This window comes from Dromaius novaehollandiae, chromosome 16, assembly GCF_036370855.1.
Source record: "Dromaius novaehollandiae isolate bDroNov1 chromosome 16, bDroNov1.hap1, whole genome shotgun sequence".
In the NCBI taxonomy this organism is placed as follows: Eukaryota; Metazoa; Chordata; class Aves; order Casuariiformes; family Dromaiidae; genus Dromaius; species Dromaius novaehollandiae.
In genome coordinates, this window is record NC_088113.1 from 5,849,696 (window position 1) to 5,871,261 (window position 21,566).

At 46.8% G+C, this 21,566-nt stretch overlaps 1 protein-coding gene across 1 annotated transcript; it reads right to left on the reverse strand.

Annotated features, from left to right (window-relative positions):
• Window positions 1-6,940: 6,940 nt before the first annotated feature.
• On the reverse strand, window positions 6,941-20,938 carry AAR2 (AAR2 splicing factor). Its single transcript, XM_026100117.2, has 3 exons — window positions 19,948-20,938; window positions 17,626-17,855; window positions 6,941-14,511 (listed from the first exon to the last, which is right to left on the reverse strand). Exons 1-3 carry the CDS (start codon window positions 20,702-20,704, stop codon window positions 14,344-14,346), a joined length of 1,155 nt encoding a protein of 384 aa, XP_025955902.1. The 5' UTR covers window positions 20,705-20,938; the 3' UTR covers window positions 6,941-14,343.
• Between the last annotated feature and the right edge of the window lie 628 nt (window positions 20,939-21,566).

Consider the following 21,566-nt stretch of genomic DNA (forward strand, 5'->3'; position numbering starts at 1 on the left):
TTTTACGGAGCACTGCAATTAGCTGCTCCTCAGCTCCTCCGCACCTGGGGCTGCTACATGTGGGAAGGGGATACTTGGTGTTGCCCCCACTGAAACACACAGGCAAGCATGGATGTCAACACAACATGCAGCCAGGGCCCAGAATTCCCCGCCTGTGACTGGCATGGTGCCAAAGAGCCAGGGCCTCACCATATCCTTGGTGAGGTGCCTCAAGGCAGAAGCCTGCCTGGATCGAGTAGTGAGACAGAACTGAGGGCTTGACCACCCAGCCTCGGCCCTCAGCCACAAGCCACTCTCGTCTGCACGCTGAATGCCACCATGGTGCTGAGCATGGTGAGTGCACTTGGGTGCCCTCGCCATGCTGCATACCTCAGCGCTATCAGCAACTGCATTGGAGTCAGGAAAAACAGTACTACTCTGCTGCTCTGTTCAGTTCTCACCCCATTTCGTGCCTTAGTCTGCCTCATCTCTAAAGGGCAAACAGCCGTTTTTCCCCTCCACTTCTCACGCAAAGGGCTGGGGATCTGTAAAGGGAAGTGCAGGGCCAGCACAATGCCCAGCAGCAAAACTCATTTGCACTATGAAGCCATCTGTAACCTAAAACCACGACAGATGGAAATTATTGCCCCTCTTTGCTTCTCTGCCAAGCCCCAAGCACAGGATCCCCTTGCGGGACCTGACCGCGCAGCATGTGCAAAGCCACAGCAAATAGCTCCCCGCCTGGCTTGTGAATCGCCTTCAGCAATTGCAGGAGAGATCAGAACTTTACAGGCAAAAAGACCTATGAGACATTTGACCAGGAAGGACTGCTCTATTCTAAAGTTAATCAGAGCTTCTTAGAGACATGGAACAAATGTCTTTTACCACTGTCTTAGCTGCCATGAAACCAGGATGTGCAGAGGCTTTTCTCCCTTCCTCTGGCAACAAAGAGCACCTGACCCTCTGGCAGTTCCTGGAGAACATGGCTATGACTGTGCACAGAGACATGAGGCTGTCAGCCAAGCCATCAGCTTTCCAACCCGAAGAAGGGCTCAGTATCCCCTTGGCCCCACCAAGTCACCAGATCCTGCAGCTGCTCTGCCATGTCCAGATAAGGCACCTCAGCCCAGCAGCCACAGACCAAAAGACACATCGTAGCAGACCATGGTGGAGCTCAGACAGGAAATGAAATGTCTGCCCCTGGTCCCCCTGAGTTGCCTGCAAGCAGCCAGCCTGGGGGGACGGCAGGCTGCCAGCACCATCCACAGCAGGCTGCCCATGGCTGGCCAAGGCCAAGACTCTCTCCGTGGGACACACAAAATAAAACCATGCACAAACCTGCCTCAACTGCCTCTTCCAGGTTCATCAGAAGAACACTGAGAACCTTGAATCTTATTAAGGGGAGAAGCTGTACCAGGCATAGCAGATTTGCCAGCATGAAGATGGTCAACAGCATTTTCATCTCTGCCTGGTTGCTTCAGTTTAGGACTGTGTGGCTGGTGTTGAGGTCTAGAGATCCAGCAAGACTGTAATTAGAGCCTGATATGTCTTGCATATGGTGCCAAAGTCCTCTCCTGAGCCGTCGGCCCCTCAGACCCAGGCAGCTGCATAACACGTTCTGCATACGTACAGCCCTGGTCTAGGATGGCAAAGTCCAGAGATATCTGTAACCTGAGCAAAATGCACGGGTCAGATACCAGAGGAAAAAGCCCTAAAACATAGCCAGTTTTCTTCCCACTGAAAGAGACATTGGGTCCATGTCAGATGAAAGGAGATTACACCTCCTTTGGCCATGGTGTCCAGCAGCAGCTAGGGTGTGAGACTTCTAGCAGGTCTTCAAAAGCAAAGCTCAACAGGTCTGGCTCAAGAAATCTGGGACTATCAGGATTCTCTCCTCCCCATCCCACAGGAGTGGAGAGCAGTACTCCAAGGAGCAACACTGATCCACAGCAGGCCACAGGGGAAAATCACAGGCATATATGTTCACTGAGTGGTTGTGCTCTGCCACCACCACTAAGGAGATGCACTGCCTCGAGCTTGACCTTCCTGCAAGCAGCTTGTCTCTTGCTATCCACTTGCCTGGAAGAAGAAATCTGCCCAGAGAGAAAAATCTGGGAGAGGGAACATGGAAAGAGAAGAAACAAGCTGGGGGTCACTGGGGCCTGTCCAGGGAAGGGACCAGGACAGGCCCACACTCTGAGGTCAAAGCAATTTGGGCAAAGACTGAGGCTGCTCTCCTGCCTCATAAACTACAGTGGATTAGTCTGACCCCAGTTACTTTCCTTCAGGCCAGATGCTGCAGCTACTGTTGAACCCCTGCACACCGTGTGCTCCCAGGAAGCCACACCACTACACTGCAGTGCTAGAGGAGCCGACACTGCACTGATCCAACAAGACTCGGCGGCTGGAGGGAAGCACATCTCTTGGTGACAGTGCAGCATGCTCCCCCTGGATACCCAGGAGCACTTCTGCATGTTCTGAATCTGCTCCCAGCATAGCACATATGGCCTAGGCCCTGTTTCCCAGACCTAAGAGGGAGAAAGAACCTTCATATCATCTCATCCAAAATCACTGACAGCAGACAACTCTCCGTGCTTCCTGCCACCTTCTCTGCAAAGAGGGATAGCTCAATGCAGAACATATTTGAAAAATCCTAGGGACTCTTCCTGGCTCTGTCACACTCTCACTGCACAATCTTGAGATCACTTCACCTTTGCAGTTTCCCCAGCTGAAATTCAAGCCTAATTCTTGGCCGGCTACAGACTAGAAATACTAGTTTTAGTGCTTGGACTATTCCAAAATGCTTTCCAGGTGTCGCTGTGAACACAGACGCTGCATCCACCCAACAGCACACACAGCAGTCCATGACAGCTCATCAGATCTACTTCTGGCTTGTTAGGGAGAGCCGTCCCCACCACACTCCCTCCTGCTGAGTACTTCTGCAGGACTTCAGCCCTATCGATACATAGGGGGCTACTGTCACTTTCCCAGCGCTACCAAGCTTCAGTGTGCTGGATGCGGCTTTGCCTGGCACTAGCATTCAGACTGATAAAAGAACAAATTTACTTTTCATGTTTTAGCATCTTTCCTTCCAAGGCAGGAGTAAGACACTTGCTTCACTTCATTGAAAAGACTTGGAGAACTGGCATTGTTCACAAGCTATGCTGTCCTTTGGGGAGGGGACCAGACTGAGCACAGCATCCAACTCACACAGTGGCCTGTGCTCTGCTAAAATATTAGAGCTGACTTTGATCAGTGTCATGACAGTGGAGTCCCTGTTGGTGTGCATCTTCAGGCCCTGTCTCTGCTGCAAGGGAGAACAAAGCCTTGCAGATGTTGTCCAAGCAGTATAAGAAGGAAAGCAGAACTGTTCCACAAAAGGTCACCTTAACTAAAACCTCCTCCTGTTGTCCTCCACATTAGCTCTCCTTGCTTGCAGGGACATCGGGAGAAATATTATTTCCTGAAGCCCTCATTACCTATATGCTAGTGCACATCAACTATGGGGGGAACTGCCATGCAAAATACAGGCTCAGGGGAAGAGCGCTGCCTGCACCAGGAGACTCTCATGCAGTACCCCAGGGAGGGGGGTTGCTACCCAGCAAAGGGGACATTTGACTGACAGAAAGACACAGGTCAGTGTCACTGCCCCCACAGGCTAACAGGACGTGCCCCGTGTTGTGGAAGACTGCACACCTCACACCAGCACAGCACTCAATCAGTGAGATGGATGGGGTTTCCTTGCCTTTGCATTCATCTCCTCCCCAGTATAATCCAGGAGCGATCCAACAGTCAGACTGATTGACTTCAGCCTGCTAGAAGAACACTGAGCTGCTTGGTCCCGCCCCCCAGGACAGGCCACTCTTTACTCACACTGTTACTCTCCAGCCAGGTAGGTCATGAGCACATCAACCTGCAGAGGCTGGGGAAGGGGTGGCACTGCAGCTCTCAGCCCCAGCTCTGGGCAGGGCTGTCACATACAGCGGCACAGCCTTCCAGCCATCCCTCTTCTTCCTGCTGCTCTTCTTCTGGGGGGCTCCTCCTACAAGAAGTCGTTTTCCCACCAGCGCATTTGCAACCCATTTCAAGTGACAACTGCCAGATGCTGGTAGGATCACTCACTGTGGACATGGGACCTGACAGGGACATCCACATGTCTCCAATCCTTGCTCTGAGCTGCAGAGACCATCCTCTTGGTCTGGCCCCCTGCTAAGGGTCACCTGGGGAAGTGCTGCTGTCAGGATGCTGCCAGGGGAGTTGCAAGGCAGAGGATGCCAGCCTGAGGGCAGGGCCCAGCTCCTGGGGACAGTGCCACTCGGAGGGGTGTGCTGCCATCTGCCTGCACTTCTCTGCAGCGAGCAGGAACTGCAGCCTGCCTGCACAGCCACACATAGGCTTAGCGCAGAGTAGCCCAAGCAGCCTGCCTGTGCCATGGAGGCTAGATGGAGAAGCTGGCAGTGTCCCGGACACGAACCACAGGGGACCCAAGCCAGGGGACAGCAGAGCTCCCAGTGGGAGAGGTGGAGGGAGGAGGCAGAGCTCTTCCTATTGTCCCATCTCCCCAAACCCCTAGCCAGGTCAGATTTGTTCTCCTTCCACATCATACCAGACGCAGCTTCTCCCCTAGACAGTGCAGTCTGCTACCCATCCCACCCTCAACACTCCCCATCTCATTCAAACATCTCTCAAAGCTGTGTTCCCAGTGTCTCCTTGACAAATCCAAGCAAACATTCACATTTGCATCTCCTCAAACCCACTACTGACCCATCTCCTACTGGCACACAGGCAGCCATTCACACAGGAGAAGGTCTTCAGAGCAAACCAGCCTTACACTGCACTCCACCCTAAATCTGCAGGGGATCAACAAACCCTGGGCTCTAGTGAAGATCCCACCATGCATTCTCCTGGACTCATCAGAATTGCTGGTACAGTACAGTGCACTCCAGAGCTGGGAGGGAGTGGGATACTTTCTGCACTAGTTAGTTCTGCACTGCACTAAGAGCAGAAAAAACACAGATTTCAGAGCCCTCCTGTCATGCTCCACACAAGAGGGAAAAAGAAAGTTTTGAGGGTCAGCTGCAGTAGCCAGGGGAAGAAGCAGAGTCATTACTTGAGGGCCTCAAACCACCAGGCTGCTTGGCAGCATGTTTCCAGCCTCCTGCCTCATGATGTAGGTGGCACGGATCCTGGCAGTTTCTCTCTGCATGCACCCACAGAACAAGGACACATCTATGATCCTACTCTGCACAAAAAGGTGGCCAGTTATCACCGGAGGAACCTATCTGGCAGCACAGAGTTCCTGGCATGAAGAGCCAAGCAAAAGATGCTGTTTACTGAGCAGTGACCTGAGAGAAACATGAAAAAATAAATAAAAACCCACTGATTTATTGCTAGCACAAGACAAAAACACAGTTTCTTTCCAATACTGAAGTGTAGGGGAGGCAGTGGATTTAGTCACATTAGAATTGGACAAGGACCCCTGAAACGACAAGAGAAGCTGGCCAGTCTTTTGAAGCAGGACTGAGTGTTTTGTCACTGAAAAAGCAAAAAAAGAGGGAGAAAAATGTAAATCAAAGATAACATTTTCTTTGCAAGTTTAAAAGAATCTTTGCAGAGAACTGTGGATAATAAGGAAGGTGGAACATTTTTTGCTAATGCAGGAGAGCTCTTGACCTGCCTCCTTCTGCTAGGGAATAAAGTGAGTGCGAGCCCCAGAAGAAACATTAAATCACATTGGTTATTAGTCTTGTTAAGAAAATAAGTCCATTAAATGAACACACTTAGGCAGTGTGAACTTCCAGCAATGATGTACATGCACATCCTCCCCAGTGAACTCTTGCTAATGAAATAAAACTATTAGAGGCCCTGAATGAGCACACACCACAGCTGGGTGATGTGTTTAACAGGTCCCTGCTGGATTGCAAATGGAAGATATTTCAGAAGTTTGTAAAGCTCACAGTGACAATCAACAGAATCTCAGGTGATGCTTCTTAAATTCTATAGTGGCTGTTCAAAAAACAAAACAAAAATACCACCAAATAAGAGACTTTGCTTAGTGCACAAGTGGAAGAATTCAGCCAGCGGGGCTACTCAGCACTTCTCATGCTTGAAACACCCTCTCTTCTTGCTGTGATGTCTGGCAGTCCACCTCTGCCCCATCACATCCTACTCAGAGACCAGGGAACTCACTTCAGCAAAATTTGTGAATCTCACAAATATGATCAAGTGTGTATGGTACAAAACAGACCGTTTGGTGGCAGGAACCCATGCGGCACCTTGTATTACCACCCTAGCTCCAGATCTGGATCAAGGCCTAGCACAGGTCACCGGGCAGAGTGCCTCATTGGTAGGACACAACGGCATCCCCCCCGGCTCCATTTGTCCTCACCCCCCCCCCCCCCCCCCCCCCCCGTGCATGCTTGTTCATGGTCACTTGTGGATCACAAACTCCCCACACAATACTTCACTTCTTCAGGCAATCACTGCCTTTACTGTAACAGCAAGGCCTCAGAACGAGGCCCTGCGCCTTCACCCATACACGCTGCTGCTAAGCACCGGGCAGGGCCTCTTCATTACCAGGCAGGAACCACATTATGTATCCAAATGCACACAGATTTAACTTGTTTGCAAAATAATTCACTTTAAGAAGAGGCAATTGCTCAGAAAGTAATGTTATCCTGAATCACTCTACAAACATGCAACCCAGAAGCAATGAGCCAAAGGGATTCCAATTCATTTGTTCACCTGAGAAACAACGCCTGGGACTGTTACATCCCATATGCGTTTCCCTGCCCAACACCCTGCCCCTTGACACTAGAACAAAGGGACCCCGTAACCCTGACTACATGAAATCCTTGGCCTAGCAGTACACCATAGCCTTGGGACAATCCCAGCCCTCAATGTGACCACCAGCTCACTGCAGTCTGAAGGGCACAAGAATTTACATACAGAAGGAACAACAAGCAGCACTGTGTGAATATTTATTAATGTAAATAAATAAAATCCTCAAGCAAACCTTATTAAAAGAAACAGTTCATATTCCTGCTACTGGAAACAGTTGACCTCTGCTTGGAGGGAACAACTGTCCCCAAAATGCAGATTATTGCAGAACTACCTGAGTCAGAGCTTGTTCTGTAGTTCTGTGGAGTAGCTAATATTGGATGCTCGAGCAGTCAGTCCCTTTCCAGGCCAATATGTATCACAAGCCTTTGAGTGAAACCTTTACAGCTTTTCCATCGCCTTTCCAACTGGGAAGCCCAGTTCAGGCTCAGAATACATCTCTCCAGCATTAAGAGACAGGGCAGTGCTCTCAGGGATAGCCACCCGGTTTAAGCAATTCCTTAGACTAAATGGAGTAACACAGTCTATCTACCTGCATCAAGCAAGCACGAATGCTCAGAGCCCCTGTGTGCTTAAAACGTAACGAGGACCAAGCATCCGAAGGTCCTTCTCCTTCACTGAAAACCATTTTTCTTCTCCTGAGCAGCCTTCTTGACCTAAACAAGTTTCAACAGTTGAAGTTTTCTTTAAAACACAAGATGAACCTTGTGCTCCAGCCAGCGACGCTGTCTCCATAATAATCTTTGCAGAAGAGAAAGAAAAAGAGCAGTGCAAGTAAAGAGAATACAAGTAAAGATTGTTTTTTGGAGAAGCTGTAAAAATTCGCATCATCACCACAACTGCTCCTGGCACATAAGCTCAAAGCTTTCTACAAATTCTATAAAGTTATAAGTGATTTTCACAATTTTCACAGTAATGGAACAGTCCCACAGATAACCTTCGTCACTGCTAACCTTCAGGCTACAGAATTAGCTTGGGATATCCAACACAGGTTCCTAGAAAACAGCTACCAGAAAATCCCACTGTCCAAACAAAGATAGTTTCAGAAAGAACAAAAACCAGCATTAAATTGACCAGATTCTCAAGGAAATCCATGTCCTTGAAGATCCTTTCCAACCAGACATAGTCACCTCTTTGCTTGCTCAAAGGCACTTACTCAGTAATTCTTGAAGAATCCTAAATTCTGCTTCCAGTCAGAAAAAACTGTTCTTGCATCACAGGATTTCATACAACATCTGATACCTCCAAAGCAAGGGCAAAACAGTTCCTACTTCAGCATTAAGAGAGAATGTCTTTTCTACACCTAATTTTTCAATAACAACATTCTTAATGACTCTCATTTCAAAACCCTCAACAGCCTCCTATGAAGCCACATCTACTTCTGAGTTAAGCCCTCCTGGTCTCCACCTGCTATTCCTTATGCTTCCAGTGGCTCCCCAAGTAGAGAGAAATCAGCTCTTGGAAACTAGAACAAAACAACCTGTTTTCTTTAAGAAAAAAATGCATTTTTTTACAAAACAACTTTAAATTTGAAACTTGCCATCTATATTAGAGTTTAAATTTACTATGCTGCATAAAAATCACGGCAATTATTTTTATGCTGCCTTCTCATGCCAGTCTTGTCCTAATGAACTCAGGCACAGCAATCGCGGCGGGGGAGGAGAAGCAACTTTTGCTTTTAAAATCAACTTCAGCTTTCTACATAAATCAAACGTGGCTAAATCTGACTTTGAAAAAAGTGATGAAGCCTGCAGCACAGGATAAAACTCCCTCCTGCTCTGGTGAGTCCTGCATGTGTCCCAAGCAAACGCTGGTCCCCAGTCTCCAACCCATCACAGAGGCTTCCAGGGGCTCCGGCAGGCCAAGGCAGCAGAGCGCTGCTCTCCCTTCTATTCCAGATAAGTTCCAGAGCACTCCCGCCTTTCATTTACCCACTTGCCACTAAATGTCTGAGTTTTTCACCATTCTTACTTTACATATCTCAGTTGATTTACTGAATTATTTAATGTCTGTGGTGGGGAGAGGTGTAATTTTTACAGAATTTCTAGGAAACCTGGCAAGGAGACAGTAAGTACATGTGCAAAGGGGACACAGCAGGGCCAGGGAAGAGCACATACTGGTACCTTTCCCTTATGAGGCCAGGCTTGCACGGCACATAAAAGTGCCTTCACGAGCCAGGGGGAGGCGGAAGTGGAGGGGGGGGGGTGTCCTCAAGCATTATGGCTTTGGAGATTTGAAATCCAGGAAACTTTTTGGCACTCGAGATAAACGTCCCCTTTGGCTCAGGAGGTGCAGGGGACAGGAATTACCAGGCCACTGAAACATCTGTCCCGATCGCAGCAAGGGGCCTAAGATGAAAAATTAACCCTCTAGTTGAGCTGTTTTGTGCTCCCTATCACTTCCTGCCTGCCCAAATTGGAGACCTGTCAGGGACTGCCTTGGCTTGCAAACATGCTGCGACAAATGCGAGCACAGCCTTTTTGTTTCAAATCCCTGGAGGACCACAAAGCACCTCAAGCTGAGGCTGACAAGTACTGCTGGAAGTATGAGATAAGCTCTGCTGGAGGAAAGCAAGGCATAGGCCTGGCACCTCACCAGCAAAGCTGCAGCTGCACGACCTATTTTTGCAACAACTGCTGAGCCTTGACAGCAGCTTCTTCCTCATGAAAATGCAAAGCTCTCAGTGCAAGCTACACCCACTGAAGCAGGCAATGCAGCAAGTTAGACCAGCAAATCCAAAGCAGTGGCTTTGACAGTCTGTGTTTATGGATTTTTCCTATTGATTAACCCATTTAGAGTTTATTTATTTGTAGTAAGGCTGCCTTGCAGCTCATTTACTCTCTGTTAATGAGGTCCCTGAGGTGACACTCTCCGTCAGTTAGGCCCATGCACAGTCGATGCCTCCTGTGCATTAACTACAGGCTCCAGCGCAATCATTCTGTATGGTGCATCCTCCCACCCATGTTCCAATTCCATGGTGTGGTTTGTACAACACGTGCCTCGTGCGACAGGTTCCTGCAAGGTCAAATCCTAGCCTGGGTGTGCCAGGCAGACTGCAGTTCCACAGCCTGCAATGAGGACAAGAGGTGCACATTTACTGAGGAGGAGCAAAAATAGCTATGAAATGCCAGCTGATCACATCATGAAGGAATGACCATTCATAGCACATCCCTTTTATAGCAACAGGGATGTAGAATAAACCACTGTCGTAGCTTTGTTGGACGATGAACAGCAACATCAGGGGAAGATTTTATTTCCTTTTTCAGAGAAGGGGATAAAGATGTTCCAGTCCATCCTTCTCCATATTTCAAAAGCTCAGTGCCAGCCATTCCAACCATAACAGCTGGTGTCCAGCTGTCAATAGCATACCTAAGCAGTAGCAAAAATAAAAGAAATCGCTCCAAAGAAAGGTAGTGTATAGATATAAGACTCTAACAATACTAGGAGTGAGAGATTTTTCAGAGGCATGAACGCCAGTTGGGTATCTGTCATTTGTACCCTTACTTTTTAAATCCAAAAATAACAATGTAAACAATAAAAAAGTCTATTAATAAAAATAGACTGGAACTGAAACAAGACACGCTGCACACAAAGGCTAGGGTTACCATAAGCAGCTATTGAGCAAATAATCAAAAGTTAAATTTAACATAAAGCAGTAGAGTGAAAACACAGAGGAATGAAAATAATTGCTGTTTCCAATAATAATTAACCCTGAGCTCACTTAAGATTATTAAAATCACAGCACTAACGATCTATTTAGTGTCACTCTGATTGCTTTCTGCAGTATCCCCCCCTACTCTCTTTTGTAGGGAAGCTTGCACTTTGAGGATAAAAGCTGTGGGACAAGAACATCTCTACATGTTTGTGTAGCATCTAACACTGTATGACCTTGGTGCTGTTCAACGTCTGTAAGCGTTGCTGTCGTAGGAGTTCAAGCATTGCTGAAATAGCTGCCACGTAAAAACAATTTGAGCTCCAAGACTTCTTGGGGGATGTTCAGCCATGACACAATGAAGTCACCATCAGCAATCCACCTGAAAACAGATGGAAGTGGTCTGCTTTTTTAACAGCTGGGGAGGAGGAGGTGGAAATCACAAAGGAAGCTACATTGAACTGACAGGGTAAGATGTGCCATTTCTCTTTAGAAAGGCATGATGATAGAAAGAGGCTGACAAGGAGAGTATCAAGCAGAAGAAAAAATAAACACTCCCTGATTCCCAATAAAATAATGGTGTACTACATCCATGGAAAGGAAGGGATGACCTTCGTAACCTGAGTTTGCATGTTCCACACCTTTGGGTTTGCAGGATCAATGAAACAGGAAGCAATTCTCTCTTCAGTGTGGTGACAGAGAACACACACGCAATCACACAAGGTAAATATCATTGCATCTCAAAACTCTGGTCTGGCTAACATTACTGAGCCTGAGAGTAAAACGAAAAACAGAATAGCAGCTCTCAGGACTGAACATAATTGCACTGGGTTTTGCATTGTAGATATGGTGTGCAGTGCATCTTCAGGGGTATTGAATAGTTAGCTCATACCACTGTCAATCCATAAGAGACCTGCCTCACTCAAGACTGAGCAGGGGCCATGCTCCAACACAGTTTGAAGTGAAAGTATATCATGGGCCAGGAATGACACCAATTTGCCTCACTCACATAACTCTGGCAGCAGGACAACTCTCCACATAAGCTGAAAGCCAACATACCTCACGCTTCAGTGGCACTTCACAACAAACCAAAAGCTGCTGGGCCTGACCCTAATTCATTCCTGAATCAATGTTGCAAACACATCACCTATTACACTTCATTAGCTTGCAGTAGTGTGTATTTACACATACACATGCAATCTCTCTTCTGCTTTCAGTTTATTTTATCTGCCTTAGTTGGAAAGGAAGGGTAGTGTTATCATAGTCGTGGCTGGTCTAAGGCAAGAAAATACTCCTTCCATTACATGTTACAGTTCTCCTTATACCCTCCCTTCCTGCAGACTTCAAGAGGAAAAACAGCCTTCCTCTCTTTCTCCTCCCAAATTTATGACCTCCCCCTTTACTAACATATCCCTTGTGTTGCCTCACATGTGCCAATTTCCTTTTTCTCTCAAAGTGTCCAACTGATTCCCATAAATGAGCTGAAGTCTGAGCAACCGACCTCAACCTACATTTAGATGAAAGTCTGCTGCTTCTGTTTCACATCTAACAAAAGGACTGCCTCCCCAAAGGCCTGTTTCTTCAACAGCTATTTCATGGCTCTAATAAAAGATAGTACTCCTCTCCCCATTATAACCTTGCAAAAAAGAAAGAGAGGAAAAAAAAAAAAAGAAAGAAAAACACAGTGGAAGGACAATTACAATCTCTTTTCTCAGTTGCTAGATGTGTAGCTCATCACAGGAACCTGACTGTTACACATTTTGGAAATTAATGTTCAGTTACTGTTTTTGAGATTTAACGAAGATACACTCAAATTAACCTATCAAGCAAAGACATGGGAGCACTGCCAGAACAGCCTGTGAAACACTGCCTTTGCCTAGCCAGCCTGGTCTGCGGCCAGGGAAAGGCTCTCCCACAGAGCACTATTCTTCTTGTCTCCCTTCCAGAGAGGAAAGCCCTTAGGCTCCTTGCTACCTTTACTACTTATATCAGTAATTGGTGTTCTGCTCCAAAGCAACAAAACCAGTCATCAGGATGGTGCAAAAAGCCAGCCAGCCAACAAGGAATCTTTCATCAAAGCTGGGAGCACTGATTACAAATGATTTGTCCAAATACCAACTGTGAAGACAGCACTCCCTATGGACATAAACAAGTGACGAACACAAAAACAAGAGAAGAACACAGTGAAACTATGATATAAAAAACTTCAGAGGTGTTCAGGAGGAGAAATTGTGCAAAGATTTAAGTGCAAAACACTCTGTTAGCAGCAACGTCAGCCAAATTGGAGTAAAGTCCCCTAAGGGCCTTTGGTCAATATTTAAAATAGACAAACCAAGACCCTGGAGTAATGAAGCATACAGAGCCCTTGAGGAAGGGGAAAAGATAGCAATAAGGCAGTAGACTATGGCTTCTGACAGCGGATTCCTGTGACAAGCACCTCATTATTTGGGAGCACATCATCACATACCTCCTTCCAGAATATGCTGCATTTTGCACCATGCAACACCAGGTACCATTTAACTATGAGCTGTTCTTGGATACCATTGCTCTGTTACTTTTGGAGTCACTGGACATCCTAACGAGAGAGACAGGGCAGTACCACAGTGCTACAAGCTTTGGCTAAATAACTAACAAACAATTTGTACAGATGTTTTTTGTAGGAAAGGCTATGAGAAGAGATTTATTTTGAACTATAAAAGACTAACAAACAGCATATCTTGCTAGACATGCATACAGACAAATTCCTGAAGGAGTCTAATAACCTAGAAAGTAACAAGCAAGCTGAAGGACCAAATCCCTACACAGCAGGGATTCCCCTTTGCGGGAGGGAGAAAAAAGAAAAAACAAAAATAAACCAAAAAGCTTAGTGATTATACACTTCAGAGTACATGTTACAAGATAACACAACAGGGATGCTGCTAATACACTAAAGTCATTCTACAATGCTTCCAAAACTCTGAATAAGCACCAAGTTCTCATACAGCCCACCTGGGGGAATGGGGAGAAAGGAGAAACTGGCACTAGTGAAAACACTTAATTTTTCCAATTATAAGACAGAAGGGCCCAGTTCATGCAAAAGTCTGACCTTTTATCTCGCTCTGACTACTTTCTGTTTTGAAAGATTGATGGCTACTGTCCAATGATTGTATTTCTTGTTACCAGGCTGTTAATATTCTTTTACATTAGGCTAAACAGGCAGTGTCAGCAGTAAATATAAAAGGCTTTTAACAGAACTGGAGGAATAAGATACCTCAATATTAGGGGTATATAGAATGGGAGGAATTCTGCTGTGGTTTTGAGTTTTCCTCCATAACATGCCACTGCAACAAATCACATTAAGCAGCATAAGTATCCAACAGTTTTGAAACACTTCTGATTTTATTCCTGTAATGCAAGCCTAGGAAGGGCAAAACTTCATGGTTCGCAGCTTGGGGTCAGGCTGCAGAAAGCTGTGATGATCGATCATGCGAGCTTACACTCCTCACTCTGGAGGCATCAAACTAGAGCAGCAAATGCTCCATGTCTAAAACGCAGATGTTCTCAGAACAGGGTGTCTCCTCTAGCCCAGGGAAGACGGAAGAGACCAGGGATCTAGTAGTCTGAATGAGTACAGAAGGAGGAGTTGCTGCAGAAGAGCTAGAAAAAATGAGATGTCCAAAGTAACCACTGACGCCACACGGCAACATTTGAATAGGTCCAATAATTCTGGTCTCCTCACCAAGTGAGGAATGCCTCTGTGGTTTTCACATCTGCTTCTGTATCAGGAAGAGGAATCAGCTGGAGAAGCAGGTTCTAAGAAGCTGGTAAGGTTAGGGAGGTTGTGGAGAAAAAGTTATTTAAAACAGCTGTTTGTTTCTAAGCAAGCACTTAGCTTAGTCCACCTGCACTCCTTCAGGAAGTTCCACCACTACAGGAGCACAGTCATCAGGCTCTGCCTCAAAGTCCCATTTAAATTTCTTTGTTAGATGAGCCTTGAATTTTTCAGCCTTCTTCCTTAGTGTCCTGTCCACGGCAGCACTGCATGTGTAGGAAAAGAACACCTAAAAAACAGAGTAGATGTCAGTAAGAACTCAGTGGCACAAGCTGTGTCTCTTTCTTGCAAGGATTTCATCAATAGGGTGTACCAGTCAAAATTTCAGGTTAGCCTCCCCCCGCCCCGGAAGGAATCAGCCATCCTGGAAACTATTCTAACTATGGACTACCTAAACAGAGCCTACGCTTCCCCTTTCATCCCACAGCCAAGACAGACATCCTGTCTTCATTTCACTGAGTCATCATTAGAAATATTTGCACTAAATAAGGTAATAGTTCTGCTTCAAGCAGGAGCACACATGTAATTAAATATGCATTATGGGATTCTGAAATATGCTTAACTGGCTGAACAGAAAAAAACCCTAAGTGACAGATGAGAACTCACAGCACATCTTACAGCTTGAGTCGACAAGGCCAAAAGGGAATAATAGCCATCTTTTTTCTCAGCTGGATGGACCAGGAGATCCTCCAAAGTATTCTTGTAAAATGGTATCACCAACAGCTTAGGAAATATGGAGGTAAGATAACCTTAGAGGTAATAACCTTAGAGCTAAGAAAGGAATGGGAGCTCCCTAGAAGAAGTTAAGTTATCCCCAGCACAGTCACTCCCTGAAGATCCTTGAGCACAGGGCGCTGCAATCTGGAATAAATTTTAAGGAAGGGTGGTTCCCCTGCCCCCACCACCATCCAAACATACACAAATCCATTAACTTTTCACAAATTCATAGCTTTCTGTTAGCATTTTGGAGAGTTAAAGCATCCATATCTGATTAAACAGGGCATTTAGCCTCAGAGCCCACCTCTCACCTGCCTGCTTCTACTAGTGTACTGAACTTGTGACCCAAAACTCATTTCCATAGAAAGAAACTTATGTTTTGAAGCCAAAGAAACATTCATTGCAGGGTTGAAGTGATGGGAAACCCCTTTGGGACAAACCAAGCCCATTTTTGGAAGAGCTCAATCGACAGCTGGAGAAAACACTGAAAAGCAAAAGCAGTTTGTTGCTTTGTGTATGACCATTTGCCTTTCTCCTGTTCATTCTACTGTGAAACTGCCTCTTGAAAATACCTCTTCATACAGAAAGGCCAACAGAACTCCTTTACACAGCAAGACTCATATTAAAAAGTAAAATTAAGGTTCTACTTTACATTTCTCTTCAATGAATTTCACATTAAATTACTTATTTCATAAACCTTTTTTTTTCTTTAAACATTGCGGAGACTGCATGGTGGTTATGCCGAACTCTTCCTGCCTGAAATCAAACTCCAAAAATAAAGCTGTTGCAGTCAAATACACTCTCCCCACGTCCATTTTGAACTTCTTCCAATCTACCTGCCTATATCTGGGCAAGATTTACCCTGCCAGCTGCATACATAAAGTGGCTTGGTAATGCAAGTCCCAGAGGTTCTCTGGCACTATTTCAAAACAATCAGGGAAATCTCACCAGCGCAGAGAACTGGAGGACTTTTAACAAAGAGAGGCTGAGTTAAACCATAAATATCTTGTGCGTTGCTGGGAAGGCAGTGACCCCCGCTGGGGTTAGCGGCGATCACTGAAACCAACACTGCCGCACTAAAGGCATCAGCGCCTATTGTGTAAATAAAAGGCAAAGACTGATGAACTCCAAGGGCATACAAGACTTAGGTGCCCAAAAAAAAGATAATCAGAGACACAGAGGTGCTTTCAAAATTTCCATCAGATAGAAAGAGTGGCTGGTTGACACTTCTTTTGTACTGTTGTACTTTCATAGGGCAAAGTGTTGCTCTGCCAGTGTGCTAAAAATAGAGCTGGATTTTCCAGTCCTGAAATGAGATAGGAAAAAAAAAAACCCAAAAAAACAAAAAAATCAAAAATCAAGATTTTTGTGAATCAGATTTGAAGAAACCCGGGGCGGGGGGGGGGTCAAGTGAAGTCATTCTCTTCATTAAAACAATGCTTCCCACTTAATTTTACCCAGTGAGTTAAAACAAAAATCATACAAACAAAAAAAGATCTACAGCAGCAACTTGGAATTACAGGTACAGAAATGAAATCACTGTCTTTGAGAAAGGAGAAGGTAATACACAATTTAAACCAAGCACTGCAACACAACTTACCGCAGTTCATGCTGGGATTAAGTTTCCATTGCTGAGTTATATGGGTATATCTGTTTTTATTTTTTACTGAATTTTGCTTAGCTATAAAACTTGTCTATTTGTTGAGCTGTTAGCATAATTTCAGTGAGTGGGAGTAACTGGTCTTACTAGTACTGAATTATAAAGATTTGTCATACCTGTCTCAGCATAAGTAGAGTATTTTCTGCATTCTAGACTACCTGTAAATTCCCTCTAGATAAGAATGTGATTCTAGGAAATGAACATGATTCTAACAGGAATGGAAAAGCTTTTAATGTACTATTAATGCCCTAAGCTCAAAAAGATTTCATTGAAACTCCTCTGCATAGAGAACATCATACCATTCAAGCTGACCAAAGTCAGTATCACCAATCTTTTATGACACTATATATATATATATATTCAGAATGAATGGCATTTGGAAAAAATACATAAAAAGACTTTGACTTGCACTTGCTCAGCCTCTCTCATAGCTGTTCAGCTTAATGTAGCCTAAGACCTTAGTCATTTTTAGTAAAGGTATGCTGGTGCAATTCACTTGCATTACATACACTACTCCAGAACTCTGAAACAGATCCATGCCATGTCAATGTAACAGGCTACTTTCAGCATTATTTGCCAAGAAAATATACTAAAAAAAAGACACACCTTCCATTCCGTATTGCAGCTATTTATAGTCTCATTAGTCTTTCCTCTCATTGCCTCACTTTGCTGGCCTTTCTACAGAGGCTAACTTAAATTTATGCTGCATTAGACTCTTCTGGGCATGACTTTAGCAGACAAAACTCAGAGAGGACAAGCAAGTGGCATTTCTGTGTAAAGAATGCAGGGAAAAATAAAAAAAAAATATGAGCATGCTTAGAGCACAGAGACTCAGTGTCTCCTATGCAGATCAATAGTAGCTTACTTCCTTTTGAAAATTCTCCCCAAATTTGCTCTGATGTCCTGTATGCCCTCTCCTCCCACTCCCATTTTTTAAGTCACCCACAGAGGCAGCCACAAACATACCTGTAAGGTGCTGGTTAAAAAGTTGTCCTGGGAGACAATGTCCACAAAGAAATCAGCTGGGATTTCATTGAGCTGGTGATACAGCACAGAAATGAGATTTGTGTAAAGGTCTTGATACTTCCCTATGGCATCTTCGGATCGACACAGGATATTTAAGAGTCTTTTCCAGTGCTCAAATGCATCATACACATTCCCAATCAAGAAGCAGATGAAAGCAAACTGCAACTCAGCTGCACATATTCAGGAAAGGAAAACAAAACAAAATACACAAAAAACTAGAAACATATCCAAGGTGCATGTCCTCTTGAAAGCTCTGAAAATGACTGTATAAACACTGGGATTGCCTTCTATACATGAACAGCACCCTATCCTCCCAGTTACTCTGATAATAGCAATCAATACTCCAAGCACTGACTATTTCCTAATGCTCTGCTATTCAGCTGGAGAACAAGCATAGCATGATCAGGCAGGACCCCTTATAACTGTAGCGGTCAACTTTGGAGAATACCTTTACTGGCAATCAGAGTATACCGCTACCTCAGGACTTGCCTGCATTCTCAAAATCTTCCATGATGTCCAAATGAAAAACCAGAGATTGCTGCTTTTCTGCAAGCATTCTGCTTCTTTTATGCCTGAGTTTCCAAAATCATACAGGATAGCAAATCCTACTGCCCTTTGAACACAGAGGTGTGGGAACACAGGAAGATGTGAGCAATACATAATGGTTGTTTTTCCTTCATTGAATTAAGAATCGGGGTTCAGTCTCATTTGATGCTTAGCATCACCTATTTTGCCAGAATGACGGCCTCACCATTCCCCAAGGCACTAGAGAACCTTACATACCCTTGAGGTAATGAGTCTTCTTATGTCCTAGAATAATTTCGATAAAGAATAAATTTTATAAAGTTAATAAAGAAAAAAGAGGAAAATAAAGGCTTATTCCAAACCTCAGTAACCTTGAGGCTCTAGCTCAGGTAGGTTCCCAAGTCCTCATTCCATCCCGCACAAGAAAAACACACTCAAAGATCTTCACAGAGTTGTCACTAATTTGTACCACAAGCCATCAAAAAAGGCTGGTGAGCAATCAAGACTCGGTAACTGAGAGATGCAGTCTGCAGCATGCCCATGAACACTGGATGTCTCACCCTCTTGCAGCAGAGCTCACAAATCCCAACTGCTGCCACAGAGGGTCGCCATCAGCCCACAGCAGAGACCTTCTAACAGAGGGTCTAGCAGAGCAGAAGGAAAGGCCCACCCTGCTGATTAGTTACTGTGTTAGGAACTGACTGCTGGGAAAGGTAATAGCTGATTACTAAAACTCACTTAGCTGACTGGCATCCGTATACTTCATTGACAGCTTATATTTAGAATTATCCATTCTGTTCTAGCTGTGGTTAGTACTTTCAGTGCTATCCTATCTACTACCTCCCCACAAAGCTCAACTCTTCCACATCAGTTGTATTCACCAACAATCAAAGTAGCATTTAGTAAAACACTGAAACAGCCTGTACTGAAAAGAATACAGAGGGCAAAAGGGACAACCAGGGTCATGCAAGAAGAAAAGCTGCCTCCCTAGTGCACAGCTCACTCTTCACCTGCTGTAAGCTACTTTGCAAACCTTTGAGACCCTCACTGAAAACACTGAGCTTAAAAAATAAAAATCCACAAGGCACAGAAGCATCATTATCCCTAATCTAAACAAAGGGAATTGGAGGCCTAAAAAGCAAAGCAACTTGTCCAAAAAAACCCAAAGGTTGAGCTGCTGGCAAAAAAGGAGCAAGAATCTAAAGATTAAGATGTCCTGTCCCATCCAGTGGTCTCAGGACTCCCTAAACTCTGTCCTTAGAAGATCACTTGATAGACAAATCATCAGGCTGGCACCACAGAACAAAATTTATTTGCATCAGATGCAATGTGATGTGCCTTCCAAGCAGAAGGGAGAATTCGCAACCACACCTCAACTCATACCCAACTGGGATTTATGCTTCTGAATTAATCTGAGGCAATCTGGGTTCCAGACATGTTACTGCTGCATCCAGGAACAAAAGTGGCTAGTGGAGCAGCCTGGTCACTCTAGACATTGAGCAAAAGAGCGTCCGGATTCTCCTGTCAGTGTGACTGGAATAAACCCTATAGCTGCTCTAACTTCGTAGCTTGTATAAACTGCTTTGTATAGTCACAATTATAAGAGCACGCTTGTGCCCTGAGGCTTTAAGGTCCACAGAACTGCAGGTTTCACCCACGGATTCTTGCTCTACCAGAAAACAACGTAATTCTTCCAAAGTGAGTAAGTACTCTACTACTGGGATACTATGTACTCACCAAGCAAATCGTGAGGTTGGCTGGAGTACCGCTTATTAATCACTTTTTCTAGAGCATAGCTAAGGTCCATGCTATGCCTGGTGATCTCTTCTGGAGTAGCACCATCGGGGTACATCTGCTTTGGCAGCTCTGTGAATCTGATCTCAGTGCCAGCTTTCAGTTTCATCTTGGGTAGCCGTGCCATACCTTCAGCATAGCTTTTGCATTCTGCGTCGTATGGGGGCAAGTTTTGTTCAGCACGGTCTTTGGTGTGCTTCCCAGCCAGCACAGGGAGAACTTCTGAAAAGGCACAGATCTGCCCACTCTCTGGTTGCAGCTTCTTCATCACTGATTCATTGATGAAGTTGGTGAGGGAAATCCATTTTTTCAGGGTCTCGTACGGATAGGGCCCAAGAAACTTGTCCATCTCCTGCAGATTCGCTCTCATGGCTTCAGTCTCCTCCTGGGCTGCTGGCGTAAGATCCACTTCCTCGTTGGTGGGGTTCCAGCGCAGCACCCGCAAGTCTCGCTGCTGCAGGCTTAGAAAGAAGCCTGTGCGCGGCCCTGTCTCCCGGCTACTGGCTCCCCTGACAGAGCTGTAGTGGAGGAAATGGACGCCCGGAGGGATCATCTTGACTCCGCGGAAGCGGGGGCCCACGTCCCAGGTGTTGTAGTCAATGCCGAACTCGGTGCCCTCGGGCACGTTGAGGATCACGACCGTGGCGCCCTCAAAGAAGAGCCTCTTGGCCAGCTCGGGGTCCAGCTGCAGTGCCGCCATGGAGCCCGGCCGCCGGCGGGAGCTCAGCGCAGACACACGCGTCCCCGGCCGCCAGGGAACCGCCCGGCCCGGCCCGCGACCGCCGCAGCCAGGCGACGCGGAGGAAAACCGCCCCAGGCCCGAGAGCACTGCCCGCCCGCGGCTCCCCAGCCCCGCGGCCTCCCCGCTCCCGCTCCCGCCGCGCCTCCCCCGTCCCCGGAACGGCTGCACGCGCCGCCCACCGCGCCGCCCACCGCGCCTTCCCCGAAAAGCGCCCGGGCTGCCCCGCCACCGCGGCACTCCCGTTCCGGGCGCGGCGGCCGCTTCCCGCCCAGCGGGAGCCGCCGCCGGAGCGGGCCCCGCCGCCGCCCAGTCGGGGCCCCGGGGCAGCGCTCCCCCCGGCGCGGGGCCTTGTTCTGGCCAGCCGAGGGCTGTCCTGGGAGCCCGTCCCTGCCCGCTGCCCCACAGCCCCCCGCCGCTGGAAGCCGCTCCCCTGCCTTGGTTCCCCCCGCTGGGCACCCCGCAGCTGGCGGTCCCCCCTTCAGCCCCCCAACACCCCACGGCTGGCGGTCCCCCCCCTCAGCCCCGCAACACCCCACGGCTGGCAGTCCCCCCCCTCGGCCCCCCAACACCCCACGGCTGGCGGTCCCCCCCCTCGGCCCCCCAACACCCCACGGCTGGCGGTCCCCCCCCTTCAGCCCCCCAACACCCCACGGCTGGCGGTTCCCCCCCTCGGCCCCCCAACACCCCATGGCTGGCAGTCCCTCCCCTCGGCCCCCCAACGCCCCGCAGCTGGCAGTTCTTCCCCTCAGCCCCCCAAACCCCCAGAGCTGGCAGCGCTTCCCCTCAGCCCCACGGACCCCCACGGCTGGCAGTCCCTCCC

Coding starts and splice junctions, on each gene's coding strand:
- AAR2 (XM_026100117.2), bottom strand. CDS start 20,704: ATGGCGGCACTGCAGCTGGACCCCGAGCTGGCCAAGAGGCTCTTCTTT. Junction 17,856..19,947: donor CCAACCTCACGATTTGCTTG/GTGAGTACATAG, acceptor GAATATGTGCAG/CTGAGTTGCAGTTTGCTTTC. Junction 14,512..17,625: donor TTTTAACCAGCACCTTACAG/GTATGTTTGTGG, acceptor TCTGTTTTTTAG/GTGTTCTTTTCCTACACATG.